Source organism: Nicotiana sylvestris, chromosome 10, assembly GCF_000393655.2.
Source record: "Nicotiana sylvestris chromosome 10, ASM39365v2, whole genome shotgun sequence".
In the NCBI taxonomy this organism is placed as follows: domain Eukaryota; kingdom Viridiplantae; phylum Streptophyta; class Magnoliopsida; order Solanales; family Solanaceae; genus Nicotiana; species Nicotiana sylvestris.
The window spans coordinates 129557033-129577954 of record NC_091066.1 but is presented as its reverse complement, the minus strand read 5'-3'; the positions used below and the strand labels follow the sequence as shown (position 1 = coordinate 129577954).

The 20922-nt window shown below is 40.0% G+C and overlaps 1 protein-coding gene across 1 annotated transcript; it reads right to left on the bottom strand.

Moving 5' to 3' along the window:
- Positions 1–12069: 12069 nt before the first annotated feature.
- LOC104246508 (pentatricopeptide repeat-containing protein At4g13650-like) lies at positions 12070–20054 on the bottom strand. The gene is made up of 3 exons (XM_070159596.1): positions 19805–20054; positions 12385–13806; positions 12070–12293 (listed from the first exon to the last, which is right to left on the bottom strand). The coding sequence occupies exons 1-3, from the start codon at positions 20052–20054 to the stop codon at positions 12070–12072; spliced, it is 1896 nt and encodes a 631-aa protein (XP_070015697.1).
- Positions 20055–20922: the final 868 nt, after the last annotated feature.

Genomic DNA, 20922 nt, shown 5'->3' with positions numbered 1-20922 from the left:
CCTTCATTGTTTGAAATTTGATTGGTTTTAAGCATAGCTGGTATTGTTCTCCACATAATATGATTTTAATAATTCATAACCTCTCAGTAATCTCAAAGATTAGGAAAATTTAAACAATGTTGTTGCTTTAGGCGCCATTTAAATTAATTTCCTTAAACTCGGGTGTGCATTTATGTGACCCAAATTCAAGTCTCAACGGTATTAAAATATGTCAAGGACCGCGGGTGCATTTATGTGACGTGGTTCGAAACGTATTTTAATAACGTTGCAATTTTGTTTTTTAATTTTTTTTAAATAAAAGCAGTTAAAAGGTTAAAATTGTACATAGACTCATAATTGTTTAAAATCAGATAATTAAACTGAATATAGCAGTTAAGCGACCGTGCTAGAACCACGAAACTCGGGAATGCCTAACACCTTCTCCCGGGTTAACAGAATTCCTTACTCGGATTTCTGGTTCGCGGACTGTTAAACAGAGTCAATTTTTTCCTCGATTCGGGATTCAACCGGTGACTTGGGACACCATAAATCTCCCAAGTGGCGACTCTGAATGAATTTTTAATAAATAAAATCCTGTTTTGATTGTCCTTTAATTGGAAAAACTCCTTTATACACCCTTCCGGGGTGTAGGAAAAAAGGAGGTGTGACATATATATAAACATATCATACCAAAATCAAAAGCAGCTCCGGATCAAGTGGAGCATGCCAACTCTCGCTAATCAGGATCCTAAGAAGGGGGACTGTCAGCTTGCCTACCTGCACCTGCGGGCATGAAACGCAAGCCCCGTGAAATAGGGCGTCAGTGCGAACAATGTATTGAGTATGTAAGGCATTAAAATCTTTACGTAAAAGGCATAGATGAAACATGGGATAAAGAAATTCATTTGTAAATATGAATAACTTTGTAAATTCGGAAACATTTATAATGTTATGCACGTGTATATAAATGTCGCGTCATGCATGGGTATAGGTGTGCATAACATCATCAAGCCACTGAGGGAATCACATCATATTATCTCGGCCACTGTGGGCAACATCATCAATATATACTAGCTGATCAGGTGGTGGTGCGTATATAACACCGTAACCTTTTTCCGTATTCCATATACATATATTTACATATATATGCGTATATAACGCCATCTGGTCATGGGTCAATGCACATGTATAAATGGGTAAAATGCATGAAAAATACGTAAAAATCTCAATATTCCTTATGGATAAATTTTTTTCAACTGCGTATTATTCTGAGACCCATGAATATAAGATAATAATAATTCTCATGGGGAATCAAGAATATAGACACTCCTAGTATCTCTATGAATATAGTCATTTATGGAAACTGTACGTTTGCTAGTTTCTTCAGTATAATTTGGATCATGCCAAAAGAAAGAAGGGATGTCCTTAACATACCTGGAGTAGGAAATATTCCGTATAATATTTCGTTGGAAACCTTCATGGATTGAACTTAGAACCCCAAAAATCGGATTAAGCTTCTGCTTCTTCGAAATTCTTGAACGCAACTTCAAGCTTCTTGCTTGTTGAGGTACTGAACGAATTTTCTTAAATTCTATTATTGAAATTTTCAAATCAAGAAAGAATGTATTTCTTACTTTTTGAGGAATGACTACGTTACTCCTTTCCAAATGAAAATGGAGACTTGATATATGATTACTATTTTGAACTTAAAGGACATTCTGATCTCTTGTCCAAATGAACATGGAAACAAAGACATTTACTAAGTCTTGCTTTGTTAATATTTCAATTAATCTTTGGTAGCCACCTACTCATAAATCAATATGAGTCATTTTCTTAAGTAGTGGCCTTCTGCCATGTTTTTTTTTGGGGGGGGGGGGAATTTAATCTTATCCACTTATTTGATTAATTAACTAGATAATGTCCCGTTACTCGGTAATTAACCAATTACCCGTATAATTAAGAATTATCTCAAATTACTTAAAATTTTATTTATTTTTAATATACTTTATACATCATACTACCGTGGTCATATGGTACCTTGCATGGTACTAGTCTATAATTATCGGGTATTGTCACACCTCCTTTTTACCTACACCCCCGGAAAGGTGCGTATAAGGGAGTTTTTCCAATTAAAGGACAGTCGAAATGAGATTTATTATTAAAAGAATCAGAGTCTCCACTTGGGATAATTTATGGTGTCCCAAGTCACCGATTGAATCCCGAATCGAGGAAAAGCTTGACTCTATTTTTGCAGTCCGCGAACACAGAATCCGAGTAAGGAATTTTATTAACCCAGGAGAAGGTGTTAGGCATTCCCGAGTTCCGTGGTTCTAGCACAGTTGCTCAACTGTTATATTCGACTTAATTATCTGACTTTAAAATACTTTTAAACCTATGTGCATTTTAATTTTAAACTGCTTTTAATTATTTAAGAAATTATTTCAAAGTTGTTTAAAACACATCGTAAGCCACCCTACATGAAATGCACCCGTGGTTCATGACACGTTCTATTTAACCTTGTTGGAAATTAGAGTCGGGTCACATGAAATACAAACCCGGATTTTAAACATGTTTATTTCATTATTATTATTCAAAATTATGGTAGGGTCACATGAAATGCACACCCGAGCCCATTTAATCTAATGTGACGTAGTTCAACAATCCAATTTCTATACCGGAAACTCAACCAAATACGGATTCAAACCCACTTTAATCATTGTTTACGCTGACAAAGATTAGGTCCAGTAGCCCACGAAACCCTGTTTTATTTCTTCAATTCCATGAAACCCCTTTATGACTTAATTAATAGATTCAAAAACACTCAGATTTCTTTTAGATAAAAAAATGAACAGTTTTCCATTCCAAGGTGTTAGAAGATGCAAAATGTTTGCACCTGAAAGAACACATTGTCCTTGATGGATCTACAAATGAATTCAAAATAGCTCTATGTTGATAAACAAAGCTGGAGATTTACAACATCACTCGTCAAACCAAACAAAGCCACGATTGGCGGACTGAAATGCCAAAACTACGAGCCGAAACCTCAAATCGGCGCCAAAAAACTCTACATCCAAACTCAAAGCAACTACTGTCAAGTAGAAGAAAGGGATGCTTCAGAAACTTTTGCAAGGCAGTAAACTGGGATTCACGAACGGGATTCACGACTGGACTCGTTGGTGGTTGCTGATGGTGTGTTCTGGTTTTTGGCTGGAGCTCGTTTTTCAGGCGAGCTGCAGGAGGAGGACGATAAAGAGAACATCAGCTGGTGTTCAAGGTTTTTGGCGAGTTTTGTTAACGGGAAGAAGCAGAAGCTGAAAGGTCCTTTCTCTGTTAAAAATGGCTCAAGCTCACGTAGGGTTCTTTTTGTGTTCTCTGGTTTTGGTTAGATCTTCATGAAGAAGAAACTCATGGGGTCTGGTCGTTTGGTGTTCAGGCTGCTATAGAGATAGAGTTCTTGCTTAGGGTTTTTGTGTTAAGCCCTCATGAAGATGAAGAATCGAGGGTCGTTTGGGGAGGGGGTCTGCGGAGAAGATGAGGTTAGAGGGTGGGTCTCGTGAAAACGGCGGATTCCTTTTGGGTGCAGCTTTCTGCTTTTCCCTTCAGCGTTATCGCTTCCCCTTTTTTGATTTTTTAAGCAATACTTTATAGGTAGAGTCTAGGTTTAGGTGTATTTTTGTGTATTTTGCCCATTAGTCCCTAGATCTTTTGTGTTAAGTCCTTAGGGTCTTTTTTATTTGTTTTTGTTCCAAAGAAGAGTCTAGAAGGGTCCCTAGGCTTAATGGACTAATCCAAATTGGGCCAAGAATTGGGCTCTAAAACTCTTAAAATTGTGATCCAACACCTTAATTGACTCCTTTTAAAATAAGATAAAAATACTACACAATCCAAAGCTAATCCTAATTAATTAAACTAAACACGAAACTATTTTTTTATATTTTTTTATTTAAATATATGAAAGATACGTAAGCTAAAATATTTTTGTAATTTTCCATTTTTATGATGAAAATAAAGGAAAGAAGTCAAAAATAGTTGAAATAGCTATATTAGGCCTAAATTGAATATTTATATGCTAAAATATGAAAAATCTTGGAGAGGGTCAAAATCACATGTCTACACCTGCCCCTTTTTGACTAGAAACGCGAAGAGTTTTCGGACAAAGAACAACTAGACAGATTTTTGACCCGACTCTTATTTGGAGAGACTAAAACTAAGAGAGAGGGGAATATGACCGAGCTCTGGTATCTGAGTTGCCTACATATCCTTGGCTATAAAGGAATCAAGCCATGTGTAGTTCAGAGGTGAGTGAGGTGATGGAGTATACCGAGGTAGAGAGCCGGTCGAGGTGCCGTTCCGCCGAGGTTCCGGTCCGTAGTCCTGTTATTACATCACAAACCAAAATATGGAAAAGACTAACTAAGCCTTTCAACAACGAGTTACAAGATTCCTATCTATAAGTCTTCTGAAGCTTGATCTTGAGTCTTGAATGGTTCTTCATGCAGACTTTAGATTTGAACCTTGGCGCTTGTTAGCTGCAGGTGCTAGCTCGTTCTTCTTCATCTTTTTGGATCAAGACCGGACATGTAGTGCTTGTGACTTCCACCATGTCTTAAGCAGTTCACATCCCATCAACTTCTGTATTTGGATTAACTTCTTGCCCTTCTCCTTTTTCTTTATTGTGACTAACTTCTGTTGATCACCTCGGACTGTTGACTCGCATTTTTGCCGCGAGCTCCTTTTGGTGCTGACTTGAATTGTAATTTGAGATGCTTTCCCTTTCTCCAGGTGGATACCTAATTGCTGAACTCGAATTGTACTTTGAGATGCTTTCCTTTTCTCCAAGTGGACGCCTGACTGCTGAAGTTGAACTGTATTCCCCTGCTCTTCAGGTGGGCTCCTGACTGCTGAATTTGAATGTATTCCCTTTCCCTCTAGGTGGGCGCCTGATTGCATGAACTTGAATTGTATTCCCTTGCTCTCCAGGCGAGTTCCTGACTGTTGACTTGAAATGTATTCCCTGCTCTCCAGGCGGGCTCCTGATTGCTGAACTTGAAATGTATTCCCTACTCTCCAGGCGAGCTCCTGACTGCAGACTTGAAATGTATTCCCTGCTCTCCAGACGAGCTCCTGACTGCTGACTTGAAATGTATTCCCTGCTCTCCAGGCGGGCTCCTGATTGCTGAACTTGAAATGTATTCCCTGCTCTCCAGGCGGGCTCCTAACTGCTGACTTGAAATGTATTCCCTGCTCTCCAGGCAGGCTCCTAACTGTTGAACTTGAAATGTATTCCCTGCTCTCCAGGCGGGCTCCTGACTGCTGAACTGAAATGTATTCCCTGCTCTCCAGGCGGGCTCCTGACTGCTGAACTAAAATGTATTCTCTGCTCTCCAGGCGGGCTCCTGACTGCTGTACTTGAAATGTATTCCCTGCTCTCCAGGCGGGCTCCTGACTGTTGAACTTGAAATGTATTACCTGCTCTCCAGGCGGGCTCCTGACTGCTGAACTGAAATATCTTCCCTGCTCTCCAGGCGGGCTCCTGACTGCTGAACTTGAAATGTATTCCCTTCTCTCTAGGCAGGCTCCTGATTGCTGACTTGAAATGTATTCCCTGCTCTCCAGGCGGGCTCCTGACTGCTGAACTTGAACTGCTTCTCCCTGTTCTCCAAGCGGGTACCTGGTTTCAACAAAAATAGACAAAACAAAGAAAATTTTTCTGCCCCAGTTTGGTAGCTGGGCACATACGTGAGTGTTAAACTGAATCGTATTACCAAATATTAATAAGAATTTGAAAGCTAGGTCCCCTTATCCAGGGGGTCCTGACAACTCTTAATTAAACGACAATTTTAAATCTAAGTTGTATCTTCTAAATGTGTGACTTCTACTAAATCTTGTTATCTAAGAGGGTCTTAAACTACATCCTATTATCCAGGAAGGTCCTGAAACTCAAAATCAAGTCTTGTCCTAAAACAATGACACTTTTACGACTGAATTATACTACCCTACGACAGAATTTACGATACATCTTGTGATCTAATGGAAATCTTAAAACTAGGTCCCATTATTCAGGGGGGGGGTCCTGAAAACTCCTAATTGAATCCTATCTTAAACATGCAAACTTTAAAACCAACTTACCCTCCTCTATGCTATTCATGATTGTTTTGAATTTTAACTAAGCCACATTTTCCAAGAAGGTCCTGAAATTTACGGTTAAACCTGTTTGGTGCTTGCCTTTCCTTGCGGAGGGTTTCTCCGAAACAAACGAGTTTTTCTACCCCTGTTTCAAATCAAAGAAAAATCTCGTCAGTTTAAAAATGTGGTGGTTGGTTTGTGGCCTTGACTTTGAGGGCGATTTCTCCTTCACTTCCCCTGATAATTGATTTCCACTCGACGACCTTGCTTGTTTATTGATCAACCACTTTCTCTGTCACCCTTATCACGGAAAATACCTCTGATCCGTTCAAACCCAATACCATTCATCTGTTTCATTGTGCTCTTGCATTGACATGTACTAAAACTTTGTGTTTCTCATGAATCCCAAAGCACGTCAATTGCCATCCACTCAGTACGTATGTTGTTCTTTCTTGACTTAAACCACTAGACTTGGCCTTGAGGTCTATTGCTCCTTCACTTGCCATGATAACTTTGATTTCTGCTTGGAAGACCTTACTTGTCACTAGTTAACCACTTTCTTTGTTAATCTTATCATAGAAAATACCTTTGATCCGTTGACCCTACACCCTCCATCTATTGCATTGTTCATGAATTGATATATACCAAACCTTTGTATTTCACATGAATCCCAAAGCATGTTGATTCTTACCAACTCAGTGCACACGTTGTTCTTTCCTAACTTATGCCACTTTGACGTGCTGGCCAGATCCCGTTTTGTGCAATTGGAAAGCTGGTGGCAAATTTTACAGTCATTTCTCACTTATTTTAACCAAACATACTCAGGAAGAGGAAGTAAACAAGACAAAAGGAACAGAGTAAAGGATAAAGGAAAGAGATGATTCCAAACAAGAAAACTACAAAGTAGAAACCTATCAGATGTGGATACCAACTCTAATGACTATGACATGCACCTGTGGCCTATTCTGTTGAGCAAGTCTGATGTTCAACTCCTATTATACCCCCTAAACCGTGAAACTGGGCTTTAATGCTCTGATTATCCAATCTTATTCACAATCCTTATTCGACTTGTAGTGCCCGAAGGGTTTTCACCATCAAGCCTCTCTCATTTTGTCCTTTCTCTCAACTTACAGTCACCTCAAGGTGCTCGTGAAGGTTCTCACCAATAAGACTCTCTCATTTTTGATTTCTCTCAGCTTTCCATCGCCTTACGATGCCCGTGAAGGTTTTCACCAATAAGACTCTCTCATTTTTAACATTTCCCTGCTTGGACCAAAGTGCTGCCCCTGATATGCATTACCTCTCATTGTTTGACCTGACATTTCTCGAAGACTGATCGTACGGTCTTTCTTTGGACCGTAATGTGGGCTTTTTGGATAGGGTTAGAAAGAAAGGGTATCAAAGGCTCAAACAACTCATCATGGGTTTAAAATTACAACTTTCGGAACCAGATTTCTTACAACAACCCCAATTTCTGCCCTAGTTTCTTGCTTGGGGACTTTTGGATTTTTATTTTGATGGGACCGAACCGTGAGGCTGCCTACGTATCCTTAAAAGGAATCAGGTCAAACGTAGTTCATGACATAGGAATTTACTTTGTTTGATTTTTCTTTTCTTTTTTTTTCTCTTCTTTTCTTCTTTTTGTTTTTTCTTTTGTTGTTTTTTTCCTCTCTTTTTCTTTTTTTTTTCTTTTTCTTTTCATTCTTTTCTTTCTCTCTTCATTCGTTTCTTTCTCTTTTCATTTTTTGTCCTTTACTTACATTTTGCACTTGCATTTATGAACTTTACCACTGATTCCAAACGAGGGGTATGAAAAAGAAATAAATAAGGCTCAAAAGCGTAACAAAGGATAAAGTGTTTAGATAGCAGAACAAAATGCCTTCGTCATTTCAATCTTCAAAACATGCCCAGTACAAACAAAAATAATTAAACAAACCAAAGGAATCATACACAATATCTTTTGACTGCATTAGAATTGATAACCATATCCACACATTTGCCCTCTACATCTGTTAAATACAAAGCACCATTGGACAACCCTCTCGTTACCACGAACGGCCCCTGCCAACTTGGGGCAAACTTGCCTTTAGCTTCAACCTGACACGACGTGATGCGTTTCAATAGTGTTTCTTTATGTTCTATCTGCCCCAGTTTCACACAATTCAGACTTGAAGTGATCTCAAAATGCCTTCACTTATTTCCCTCAAATGTACCTACATCTTCAACATTGTTTCGTTACTTCGTGACTAAACTGACTTTTAAAACCAGGCTGAGAATTACGCGTCAATGTTATGTCACTAGAGTCAATAGGAAAAGAACTATAAAAGGAAAAGAGAACTAAACAAAAATGACTAGAAATTACAGAAAATAGAAAATTGCATTAGATAGATGGTGAAAGGGTTTGGACAGCAAAACAAACAAACTAAACTGGGGTTAAACCCAGAACAAACCTAGACAACACTAGTCGGGCTATTATGACTAAACAAACTAGGCAAAATAAAAGGATAGAAGGGTTTGAGTCACAAGACAATATCCGGATTACAACCCTGAAATAACCCGGACAACAAAAATGACAACAAAATAAACCACCAAAACTCCTCTCCGGCCGACCAGGAAATGGAGCGTCTTTCCAATTACCAAGCTCGGTATCTTATCCACTGAATTCTACATCAACAATACTAGGGCCTCCACAAGTCTTCATCATATTGTTCTTAACACATTGCTTTTGGGTTCCTTTTGCCGGCTCGTTCTTAAGATCAACCCCTGATAGCGTTGAAAGCTTAGTAGCACGTGGACCTCCGAGGATCCCAGAAGAATTCTCACATTCCTTTTCAAAATAAACCATACCCACCATATGAGTCTCATTATGCACAGGCGATGGACTTTGGCTAGTGTCTGCTGCATCTGGATTTTGCACTACAATGTCGCCTGCATCAATAAGCTTCTGAATCGCATTCTTCAGATTCCAACACTTCTCTATGTCATGCCGTGGGGCATCTGAGCAATAGGCACACCTTTGAGAAAATCAAACTTCTTTGGAAGAGGGTTTGGTATTTTTATCTGGGTCGGCTTCAACATGTCCAATTTCCTTAGCCTCTGGAATAGACTGGCATATGACACTCCCAATGGAGTGAATGTTTTCTTCTTCTGTAACCTCTCGTTCTTAAAGGCTTGACTGGGTCGGAAACCTGATCCAGAGGGTTTTCGATAGGCTCGTGGGGGGTAGATAGGCATTTTGTGGAGCTGGGTACTGGGAGAGTGATGTACGACTTTGGGAGTTCTGTGGAGAGAAATGGAATTGAAGAGGATCATCTTGTGCATAAGGATATCCATGGGGACGATGTCGAGGCTGGAAGCGTTGATCGGGAAAGCCCATTGGATCATCTTTTCTGTTTCTCTTTCTTCCACCCAAGCTTACTGGGATGTTCTGAATGTTTTTCGAACAACTCATGATTTTACCTGACTTGATTCCCTCTTCTACTAGCTCCCCCATTTTTAACATATCATTGAAAGGCTTCTCCAGGGCCGGGATCAAATGACTGAAGTAGGTGGGCCCCTAAGCTTATAGGAAAAGCTCAACCATTTCTTCTTCACCAATCGGGGTATTGACTCGAGCAACCTGCTCCCTCCATCTGAGCCCAAACTCTCTAAAGCTTTCCTCCGGCTTCTTTTCCATTTTAGATTGGGAGGAGCGGTCTTGGGTAACACCTGATCTGTATTGAAAGTATCGAACAAAATCTTGAGCCATTCCAAAGCTGCCCCAGTCAGGCTCTCACTGAAGTATGCTATCAACAAATCATCTTTCTCGCCAACACTTCTCATTTTACTGCAATAATCCCTCAAATGGGCTACCGGATCCCCACACCCATCATACAAGTTAAACTTTGGCACTTTAAACCCCGCAGGCAGACAAACTTCGGGAGACATAGACAATTCTTTGTAAGACATGCTACCATGGTCTCCCGTTCATTGCTTGTTCTTTAAGGACTATTCTATGCCTTTCAGCCTCCTGGGTATCCCATCTTGCCCCTTTCTTCCTGTGAATTTTTCATTTTCCACATGAGGCTCATCTCACGGGCCCTACTTGTATGAGTTGGGAACCTTGTGGGCAACCTCTGAGGGGTAATATTGGGCATCGTGAGCTTTGATTGGGTATTTATTGTTGGGGATGGTGGATAAGACAGGAGGGCAATTTTTGGGAGAGGTAATTGGAAGATGAGTGACAGATCTAGTAGGGTGGTCGGGAAAGCCATGATAAGCGGGTGGATCTGGAGAGTGTGGGGGATCATTTGGCACTGTGACCGGTATTTGGGTAAGGGCATCATTTAGGAAACTAGGTGGTGGCAGAGGTGGTGCCTTCCCAGTCATCCAAGCCTGATACATGTCCGCCATGTGTTGTCTCAACATCTTTATCTCTTCAGCCAACCCATTATCCTGTTCAACCAACTGCTTTCGGGCACCAGTATCAACCAACTCAGTTCTGTTGTTGTCTGCCATTGCCTTTTGACTTTGTGTTGTAGAGAAGAGTTACCACTTTAAAAACCACAAACCAACCACCCTTCTGGTATGAATATAACAAAATGAAGCCATCACGTTAGCGTTAGGGCATTTAACATAAGATAATCTCACTTTATGTGTAATGCACCTAGCTACAGTTATCAGTTCTAAAATGACTTCGAGGGTACAAAGGTCAGTTGGCATCATCCCAATTTGTTCATTTCAACCTCTCTTTTCTTTGTTTTTCTAGCACTTCTTTGCTCGCTCATTTTCCTTCCCCTTTTCTTTCTGATTATCGCTCTTTCCTTTCCTATCATTTCTTACCTCCCATAATTCCACCCCCTTTTTTTCTTTTCTTTTCTTTTAATAAATAAAAAAATTGATTCGATCGAACTCTATGTAGGTTGCCTCCGTATCATGACCCCGCATGAATCAGATCTTTGCGTAGTTCTGGAGATCGGGAATAAGGTAAACAAACTAACGTTCTCATTTCATTTTTTTCTACCTTAATGACTACTCTGATAAGAAAAGAGAAATAAAAGAAGCAAAACCATTTTTTTTTTGAATTTTCTAAACTTAATGTTCTATAACATATTTTAAACTCAAGCTTAACGGATTTTTTTTTCTTTTTGAAACAAATACTCTATGAGAAATTATTAAGGAAAAACCCTCCAAGAAAAAAAATATTTTTGATTCTTTTTTTTTTCCAGGAAGGAAATCTATAGAATAACTCAAAGAAAAATATTTGAATTTTCATTTGATATCCTGGCGCAATATTTCGAAACAAGCAATGAAAAAAGATAAAATAAAATATTTCTGGATTTCAATTTTGATTGCCTAAAGAAAATATTCTAATGATAAAACAAAAGATAAAATATTTTTTTTCTATGTACAATATCCTAAAGTTCTAATGAAAATAATTTTTTTTCATTTTTCACTAATTTCCCAAAGAAACACCTCAAAAGATTTTTTTTTTTTGGATTTTGAGATTAATGCCTTAAAGAAAACTTTTAAAGAGGTACTAAAAGGAATTTTTTTTTTTTGAATTTTGGTCCTAATATAGTAAAGGAAATATAGAAATAATTTTTATTTAAGTCCTAGATATTAATTGTCTAATGGAAAAACCGCCTCAAACAATTTTTTCAATTTTTAGGAGTAGTATTCTTAAAGAAAATTCTAACGGAAATATGAAAACGTAAAATATCCCTTTTTTTTGGATTTTTGATTTATAACACATTTGTTTTCCAAAAATAGGAAATACCAAAAACAAAAGACCCAACATTACTGTACAAAACTAGAAAGTAAAAGACGACATAAAAAGGAAAACAAACTCAAAACATAAAAAATAAAAGTAAAAATTTTCTTAAACTAACACTTGAATAAGTAATCCTGACTTTCTTTATAAGCCGTAACATTCGAAGGAGCCCGTCATCGGTGACATCATGGCAAAAGCATTTGAAAACCTGCTCAACAGCAGTCCGCATACATAGTGATGAGAGAGTTCCTGACGCATTCATTTGTCTCAAAACCAGTCAGAATTATATGTCCATGCAACGGCTTGCCATAGTTCAGCAGATCAGTTTCAGTTGAGCAAGAACCAAGAACATTAATCAAAGTAATGTAATTTGGAGGATTCTCTTCCTCTCTCATTGACTTAAAATTTCTCACTGCCTCAAGTGTGTCCTTATTATCTGCATAGCCACCAATCAATGCATTCCAAATGACTAATTCCTTGTCAGGCATTTTTTTGAAATACATTTTTAACCTCCCACATCATACTACACTTTCCATTCATGGTGACTAATGCATTGCCAACTATTAAATTGTTATGGAACCCATGAACAATTACAAGAGCATGAACAGTTTTTCCTTCATCAAGCAATTGACCATCTGAACACGCAGCCAAAGCACTAGCGAAAGTCACATAGTTAACTGTTCTTTGCAAGTGAAGCAGTTCAGCGAACACTTCCAAAGCTTTGAAGTACTTACCTGTTAAAACATAACCAGCCATCATGGAGTTCCACGAAATCACATCCTTTGCTGCCCTGGCAAAGAACAAACTTTCAGCATCTTTGGGCCTCGAAGCCTCCAAATACATGGAGAGAAGAGTATTACACACACAAATATTAGAATCCCATCCTGATTTCAACGACAAACTATGAACACCTCTGCCTAAGTTTAGACAATCAATAGTTCCACATATAGACAACAATGCAGAAAGTGTAGTTGAATTGACATCATCATGAACATGACGCATTTCAGAAAAGGAGTTGAACGCTTTCTTGTACAATTGGTTATACGCTAGTGCTGAAATAATCGAATTCCATGATATAGTGTCACGGTCAATCATGGCCTCAAAGATATAAGAGGCATCTTCAATGCAACCAAAACTACCAAACATCGAAATAAGAGAATTTGATACAGAAACATGGTCTTGGAATCCAGACTTTACAACCTGACCTAGCATTTGATGACCCAAAAAATCATCATCAAGAGCTATGCAAGAACTAATAACAGCAGTACATGTGTTTTCATTACCAGACACCTCATCATGTCCCATTCTTCGGTACAGATCTATTACCACCTCTGGGTAACCATTATCTGAATATGCAACCATCAAGGAAGTCCAAGTTACAACATTCCCTTCAGGCATTTCCTCAAACAGTGCTTTAGCACTACAAGGTAGTCCATATACACCATAAAAATGGAGAAAAGAAGTTTCCACAAAAACATCATTCAACAAACCATATTTCATAACCAATCCATGAATTTGAAATCCTTCCAAAACCATATTTTCCAATCTACTGAATGCAGTCAACAAGCTAGCCACAAAATACCCATTTGGTTGAATTCCAAAACCCCACATTTCAACAAAAAGAATTACAGCATACAAGTAAAGACCCATCCTAACATACCCAGATATCATATTATTCCAAGACGCCCCATAAGTAAACAAGCATCCGAATAGGCAATCTTTGTCCTGATCCTCCAACAAGTCGACAGTTAACTTCGACAGTGCATCCAATTTTATGCATGGAAATGCACTAACCAATATTGCCAGGCCTAATGCAAATCCCTGCCTTGCACACTCTCTCGATGAAGAAAGGCCACGAATGAGCCTTTGAACTGCATATCCCAAACCAGGGGCACAATTATTCAACTCATCATCCTTTTCAGCTTCCAATTTGAGTTGACCATCGACCACTTCCCGTTGGACACATTCAAGACATGATTGTGACTATTTTTCTGAAATTAACCTATGTGGCTAAAAATATAAGATTTGGCTAAGACCCCACGAAGCCAAGAAACTAAACTCACTAGGAAGACCGGACCCTATGTGAGTTGCCTACGTATCCCGCCCCGAGAGACGAGAATCAAGTTTGCGTAGTTCAGGCAGATTGGATACGGGCAAGAATAATAAAAAAACCACTAATTTATAGAAATCACATTTTTTCTTGTTTTTTCTTGAAAAATGACGAAACATGCAAAATCTTTTTGTATTTTCTTTTTCTCTGTTTTTTTTTTTGATTTTTGAAAAATGATGAAAAAGTGCAAAATCATTTTTGAATTTTTCATGTTTTTTTGTCTTTTTCTTAAAAAATGTAACAAAAAACATAACTAGGCCCTACTTGCTTTATTTTCACACTTCCCCCTCTTTTTTTTTTCTTCTTTTCTTTCATTTTTCATTTGCCCTCCACTATCACTGGTCCGCCAAATGACCCTTTGACCCTTGTAGAAATGCAACATGTAACACATAAGATGCATCAAGATGGTCTTTTTTATTTTTGGGTACACCTGTCCTAGACGGACCCAACCCCTGTGTTGAGTCCCCTAAGTCAAATGCACGTGATGCAGACAAACGTTCCTACTAGGGATCCGATATGAGGATGTGTTTTTCTAGGTTTAAAAACCTGGGTTTATTTGTTCTAGACCTGGCTTACCCGAGCGGACAGCTCGAGCCGGGGGGGGGGGGCAGCGTACCAGAAATACAGAAGCTTCACCAGCTTTGCAGCTTGTCCGAACCTCGTTCTAAATTTGGGATATGACGCTAACAGAAAAGAAGTCACACTAAGTGCACACTTCTTCATGATTTAGAAGACTCAGAGAGAGGAGGGATTTCGCAACAGTTTATATACAGTTCACGGAATATCAAAGTGGTAAAAGCAACCAATTAGCACATTAAGCCCAAATCATGTAACAAAATCAGATAATAGATAAAGCCAACTATAACAATTATTCTAAGCTCGAATTCTTGAACCCTAAACTAGAGATTTTGGGTTCGATCCCCAACAGAGTCGCCAGAGCTGTCACACCTCCTTTTTACCTACACCCCCGGAAAGGTGCGTATAAGAGAGTTTTTCCAATTAAAGGACAATCGAAACGAGATTTATTATTAAAAGAATCAGAGTTGCCACTTGGGATAATTTATGTTGTCCCAAGTCACCGGTTGAATCCCGAATCGAGGAAAAGCTTGACTCTATTTTTGCAGTCTGCGAACACAGAAATTCGGGTAAGGAATTCTGTTAACCCGGGAGAAGGTGTTAGGCATTCCCGAGTTCCGTGGTTCTAGCACGGTCGTTCAACTGTTATATTCAACTTAATTATCTGACTTTAAAACACTTTTAAACCTATGTGCATTTTAATTTTAAACCGCTTTTAATTATTTAAGAAATTATTTCAAAGTTGTTTAAAACACATCATAAGCCACGCTACATGAAATGTACCCGTGGTTCACGACACGTTCTCTTTAACCTTGTTGGAAATTAGAGTCGGGTCACATGAAATGCACACCCGGATTTTAAACGTGTTTATTTCATTATTATTATTCAAAATTATGGCTGGGTCACATGAAATGCACACCTGATCCCATTTAATCTAATGTGACGTAGTTCATCAATCCAATTTCTATACTGTGAAAAAATCATGTTCAGCTATAACCAATCCGAATAAACACGAGCAGATAACCGAGCGAGCAAATTCAAAACTATGGAGAACAATTACAGAAACAATGGAATCGCATCACCAAACAAATAATTAACATTAAGCTCGAATAAAATAAAGAGAGAATGAAAGAATTGGACCTCGATATAGCCGGAAAATCGGCTGTTTCAATGTTTAACACTCAAAATGTGCCGAACCGCAGACGAAATCCGAATTAGCACCGGAAACTCAACCAAACACGGATTCAAACCCACACTTTAATCATTGTTTACACTGACAAAGATTAGGTCCAGTAGCCCACGAAATCCTGTTTGATTTCTTCAATTCCATGAAACCCCTTTATGACTTAATTAATAGATTCCAAAACACTCAGATTTCTTTAAGATAAAAAAACGAATTGTTTCCCATTCCAAGGTGTTAGAAGCTGCAAAATGTTTGCACCTGAAAGAACACATTGTCCTTGATGGATCTGGAAATGAATTCAAAATAGCTCTATGTTGATAAACAAAGTTGGAGATTTACAATATCACTCGTCAAACCAAACAGAGCCACGATCGGCGGACTGAAATGCCAAAACTATGAGCCGGAACCTCAAATCGGCGCCGGAAAACTCTACATCCAAACTCAAAGCAACTGCTATCCAGTAGAAGAAAGAGAGGCTTCGAAAACTTTTGCAAGGCAGTAAACTCGGATTCACGAACGAGATTCACGGCTGGACTCGTTGGTGGTTGCTGATGGTATGTTCTGGTTTTCGGCTGGAGCTCGTTTTTCAGGCGAGCTGCTGGAGGAGGACGATGAAGAGAACATCAGCTGGTGTTCAAGGTTTTTGGCGAGTTTTGTTAACGGGAAGAAGCAGAAGCTGAAAGGTCCTTTCTCTATTAAAAATGGCTCAAGCTCACGTAGGGTTCTTTTTGTGTTCTCTGGTTTTTGTTAGATCTTCATGAAGAAGAAACTCATGGGGTCTGGTCGTTTGGTGTTCAGGCTGCTATGGAGATGGAGTTCTTTCCTAGGGTTTTTGTGTTAAACCCTCTTGAAGAAGAAGAATCGAAGGTTGTTTGGGGTGGCGGTCTGCGGAGAAGATGAGGTTAGGGGGGTGGGTCTCGTGAAAACGGCAGATTCCCTTTGGGGCGCAGCTTTCTGCTTTTCCCTTCAATGTTATCTCTTCCCCTTTTTTGATTTTTTAAGCATTACTTTATAGGTAAAGTCTAGGTTTAGGTGTATTTTGTGTATTTTGCCCATTAGTCCCTAGGTCTTTTGTGTTAAGTCCTTAGGGTCTTTTTTATTTCTTTTTGTTCCAAAGAAGAGTCTAGAAGGGTCCCTAGGCTTAATGGACTAATCCAAATTGGGCCAAAAATTGGGCTCTAAAACTCTTAAAATTGTGATCTAACACCTTAATTAACTCCTTTTAAAATAAGATAAAAATACTACACAATCCAAAGCTAATCCTAATTAATTAAACTAAACACGAAACTATTTTTGTATATTTTTGTTTATTTAAATTTATGAAAGATACGTAAGCTAAAATATTTTTGTAATTTTCTATTTTTATGACGAAAATAAAGGAAAGAAGTCAAAAATAGTTGAAATAGCTATATTAGGCCTAAATTGAATATTTATATGCTAAAATATGAAAAATCTTGGGGAGGGTCAAAATCACATGTCTACAGGTATTTTCGCTCGACCCCTATTTTATCCCAATTCGGCCACCTTCTACGAAACTCGTTGTCTTTAATTTGTGTGCCCTTTATCCTTCATGACACTTACTTATCATTTTTTATAAATATCATAAATACGTTAACCTCAAGATAATCTCATCCCCGAGTTTACGTCGATTAACAGAAGACGAAACTTGTAACGTATGAAAATGCGAGATGTAACAATAATAACCCACCATACCCAAGAAACTCCGAATCTCTGTAGCTGATGTGGGTCTAGGCTAGTCCTTGATGGCCTCAATCTTCTTAGGATCCACCTGAATACCCTCTACTATACAACATGACCCAAGAATGCAACTGAACTCAACCAAAACTCACATTTCAAAAACTTAGCATATAACTGGCTGTCCCTCAGAGTCTGGAGAACGACTCGAAGATGCTGATCATGCTCCTCTCAGCTGTGGGAGTAGATCAAGATATCATCAATGAAAACAATCACGAAGGAATCCATGTATGTCTTGAACACCCGGTTCATCAAATCCATAAATGCTGCTGGGGCATTTGTCAACACAAATGACATCACTAAGAACTCATAATGCCCATACGGAGTGCGAAAAGTTGTCTTAGGGACATCGGATGCCCTAATCCTCAACTGATGGTAGCCAGATCTCAAATCAATCTTCAAAAACACTTTGACACCCTAAAGCTGGTCAAATAAATCATCAATCCTCGGCAATGGATACTTGTTCTTGATTGTGACTTTGTTTAACTGTTGATAATCTATACACATCCTCATCGATCAATCCTTCTTCTTAACAAACAACACCGACACACCCCAGGATGAGACACTAGGTCTAATGAATCCCTTATCAAGTAAATCCTGCAACTACTCCTTCAATTCCTTCAACTTTGGTAGGGCCATGCGATACGACGAAATAGAAATGGGCTAAATGCCCGGAGCCAAATTAATGAAAAAGTCAATATCCATGTCGGGTGGCATCCCCATCAGGTCTGCAGAAAACACCTCTGGAAACTCCCGAACATCTAGCACAGAATCCATAGATGGGACCTCGACACTAGAATCACGAACATAAGCCAAATAAGCCAAATACCCATCCTCGACCATACGCCGAGCCTTCATATAAGAAATAACTCTGCTGGTAGAATGACCAGGAGTCCCTCTCCACTCCAATCGAGGCAAGCCCGGCAAGGCTAAGGTCTTGGTCTTAGCGTGACAGTCTAATATGGCATGATAAGGTGACAACCAATCCATCCCCAAAATGACATCAAAATCGACCATATCAAGAAGTAAGAGATCTACACGGGTCTCAAGACCCCCAATAATGACCACACACGAGCGATAGATATGATCTACAATAATAAAAGCACCCACCGGTATGGACACATATACAGGAGCACTCAAAGAATCATGAGGCACAACCAAATACGTAGAAAAATAAGATGACACATAGGAGTATGTAGACCCTGGATCAAATAGAACTGAAGCATCTCTACTGCAAACTGAAATCGTACCTGTGATAACGACATCAGATGCCTCAGCCTCAGGCCTGGCTGAAAAAGCATAACATCGGGGCTGAGCCCCACCACTCTAAACTACATCTCGGAGACGACCTCCTGCTGGCTGACCTCCACCTCTAGTGGCCTAACCTCTACCTCTAACACCTCGACCTCCACCTTTAGCTGCCTGACCCCTACCTCTAGCTGGCCGAGTGGGCGGTGGGACATCCGGTGTCGTAACCATGGCACGAGAACCCTAATGCTGAGAACTGCTCGATGATCGAGGGCAAAATCTAGCAATGTGCCTCGGATCACCACATGTATAACAAGGCCTCAGTTGTTGAGACTGCTGACCTTGACGACCTGAGTAACCACCCTGAAAACTCTGGAGCGGAGGTGCACTAAGAGGAGCTGTGGTGCACTGTAGGGTAGCTGATCAGAATACTGCATATGAGAACCACGACCACCTGGAGCATTGTGAGAAGTCTGAAGTGCTGAATAAAACGGCCCGGGAGGATTGCCTCTACCAAAAGAATCCCTACCTCCAGATGAGGCACCATTGAACCTGCCCGAATGACGGGGCCTCTTATTAGACCCCTGACCACTCCCCTATGATAGAACCATCTCAACTCGCCTGGCCATATTGGCTGCATCCTTGAAAGAAATCTCACTCCTTATCTCCTTAGCCATATGCAATCTGATAGGCTGAGCTAGTCCCTCAATAAACCTCCTCACCCTCTCTCTCTCGGTGGGAAGTATAAGAAGATCATGACGAGCCAAGGAAATAAATCTGGTCTCGTACTGAGTGACGGTCATAGAACCCTACTGGAGACGCTCAAACTGCCTCTGATAGTCCTCCCTTTGAGTGATAGGAAGAAACTTCACCAGAAATAGCTGAGAGAACTGGTCCCAAGTCAAAGCCGGTGACCCAACTGGTCTAGCCAAACAATAATCCCTCCACTAAGTCTTGGCGGAACCTGACAGACGAAAAGCAGCAAAGTTGACCCCATTAGTCTCCACTATCCCCATGTTCCGTAGAACCTCATGAAAGCTGTCCAAATAGTCCTAGGGATCCTCTAAATATGTACCGCCATAGGTAGTAGTAAAAAGCTTGGTGAACCTGTCCAATCTCCATAAGGCATCAGCAGACATAGCTGCTCTATCACCGGTCTGAGCTACAATACCCGGCTGAACTACCCCGACTAGCTGAGCTGTTGGAGTCTGAAACTGAGGAGCCATCTGCTCCGGAGTGCGAGTAGAGGGAGTCTGTGCTCCTCCCCCAGCCTGAGAGACGGCTGGTGCTACAGGAAGTAAGCATGCCTGGGTGACACTCTCCATAAGGCCCACTAAATGGACCGGATCATCCTGGAGTATCGGGGTAGCGATGAACCCCTCTGGAACCTGAGCTGGTCCTGCTGGAACGGTCTGGGCTGGGGCCTCATCATCAAACTCTACCTGAGGCTCTGCCGCTGGTGCTGCTGCTCTAGGCTGAGCCCTGCCCCTACCTCGGTCTATAGCACGTCCTCGGCCTCGTCCTCTGCCCCTCGTAGGAACTACCACTAGGGGCTCGGGCTGCTGATCAGCGGATAATGAAACATGCGTTCTCGCCATCTACGAAAGAACATAGTAGAAATTCAATTAGCATTGAGAAAATCAAATCGCACGACAGAGATGAATAGAAGGGATGTTGTTCCTAAACTCTGTAGCCTCTAAGGGATAAACACAGACGCCCCCGTACCGATCCCTTAGACTCTACCTAGCTTGTCTGTGAATTGTGAGACCTAAGCAACCTAGAGCTCTGATACCAACTTGTCACGACCTGGATTTTCCCATCTCCGGAAGTCATGATGGCGCCTACTCATGAAAGCTAGGCAAGCCGATAGTTACGATTTTACTACCATTATTACTAATTCAACAAGAACAGATATTAATTAATGTAAGATAATTAAGAAATGAGGAAAATGATTTAACAGTGCCATAATTCAAATATATAGCTACCCCATAGATCTGGTGTCACAATCCACGAATGACTAAGATTTACTACAAATACAAGTCTGAAAGAAGTACAACTGTTCTCGAAATATAGGAGACAACAGAAAACTAAAGCATGGAAAGGGGGACTTCGGGCTCTGCGAGCGCTAGCAGAACTATCTTGGTCTCCCTGGACTGAAGGCAGCTATCTCAAGCTACTTACAGGACCCGACAC

Excerpts from the sequence above, each read along its gene's own strand:
- LOC104246508 (XM_070159596.1), bottom strand. The coding sequence starts at position 20,054 with ATGGAGAGTGTCACCCAGGCATGCTTACTTCCTGTAGCACCAGCCGTC. Across the intron at positions 13,807-19,804 it reads TTTTACTACTACCTATGGCG|TGGTCGATGGTCAACTCAAA; the intron begins GTACATATTTAG and ends TCCAACGGGAAG. Across the intron at positions 12,294-12,384 it reads AGTCACCATGAATGGAAAGT|ATAATAAGGACACACTTGAG; the intron begins GTAGTATGATGT and ends GTGGCTATGCAG.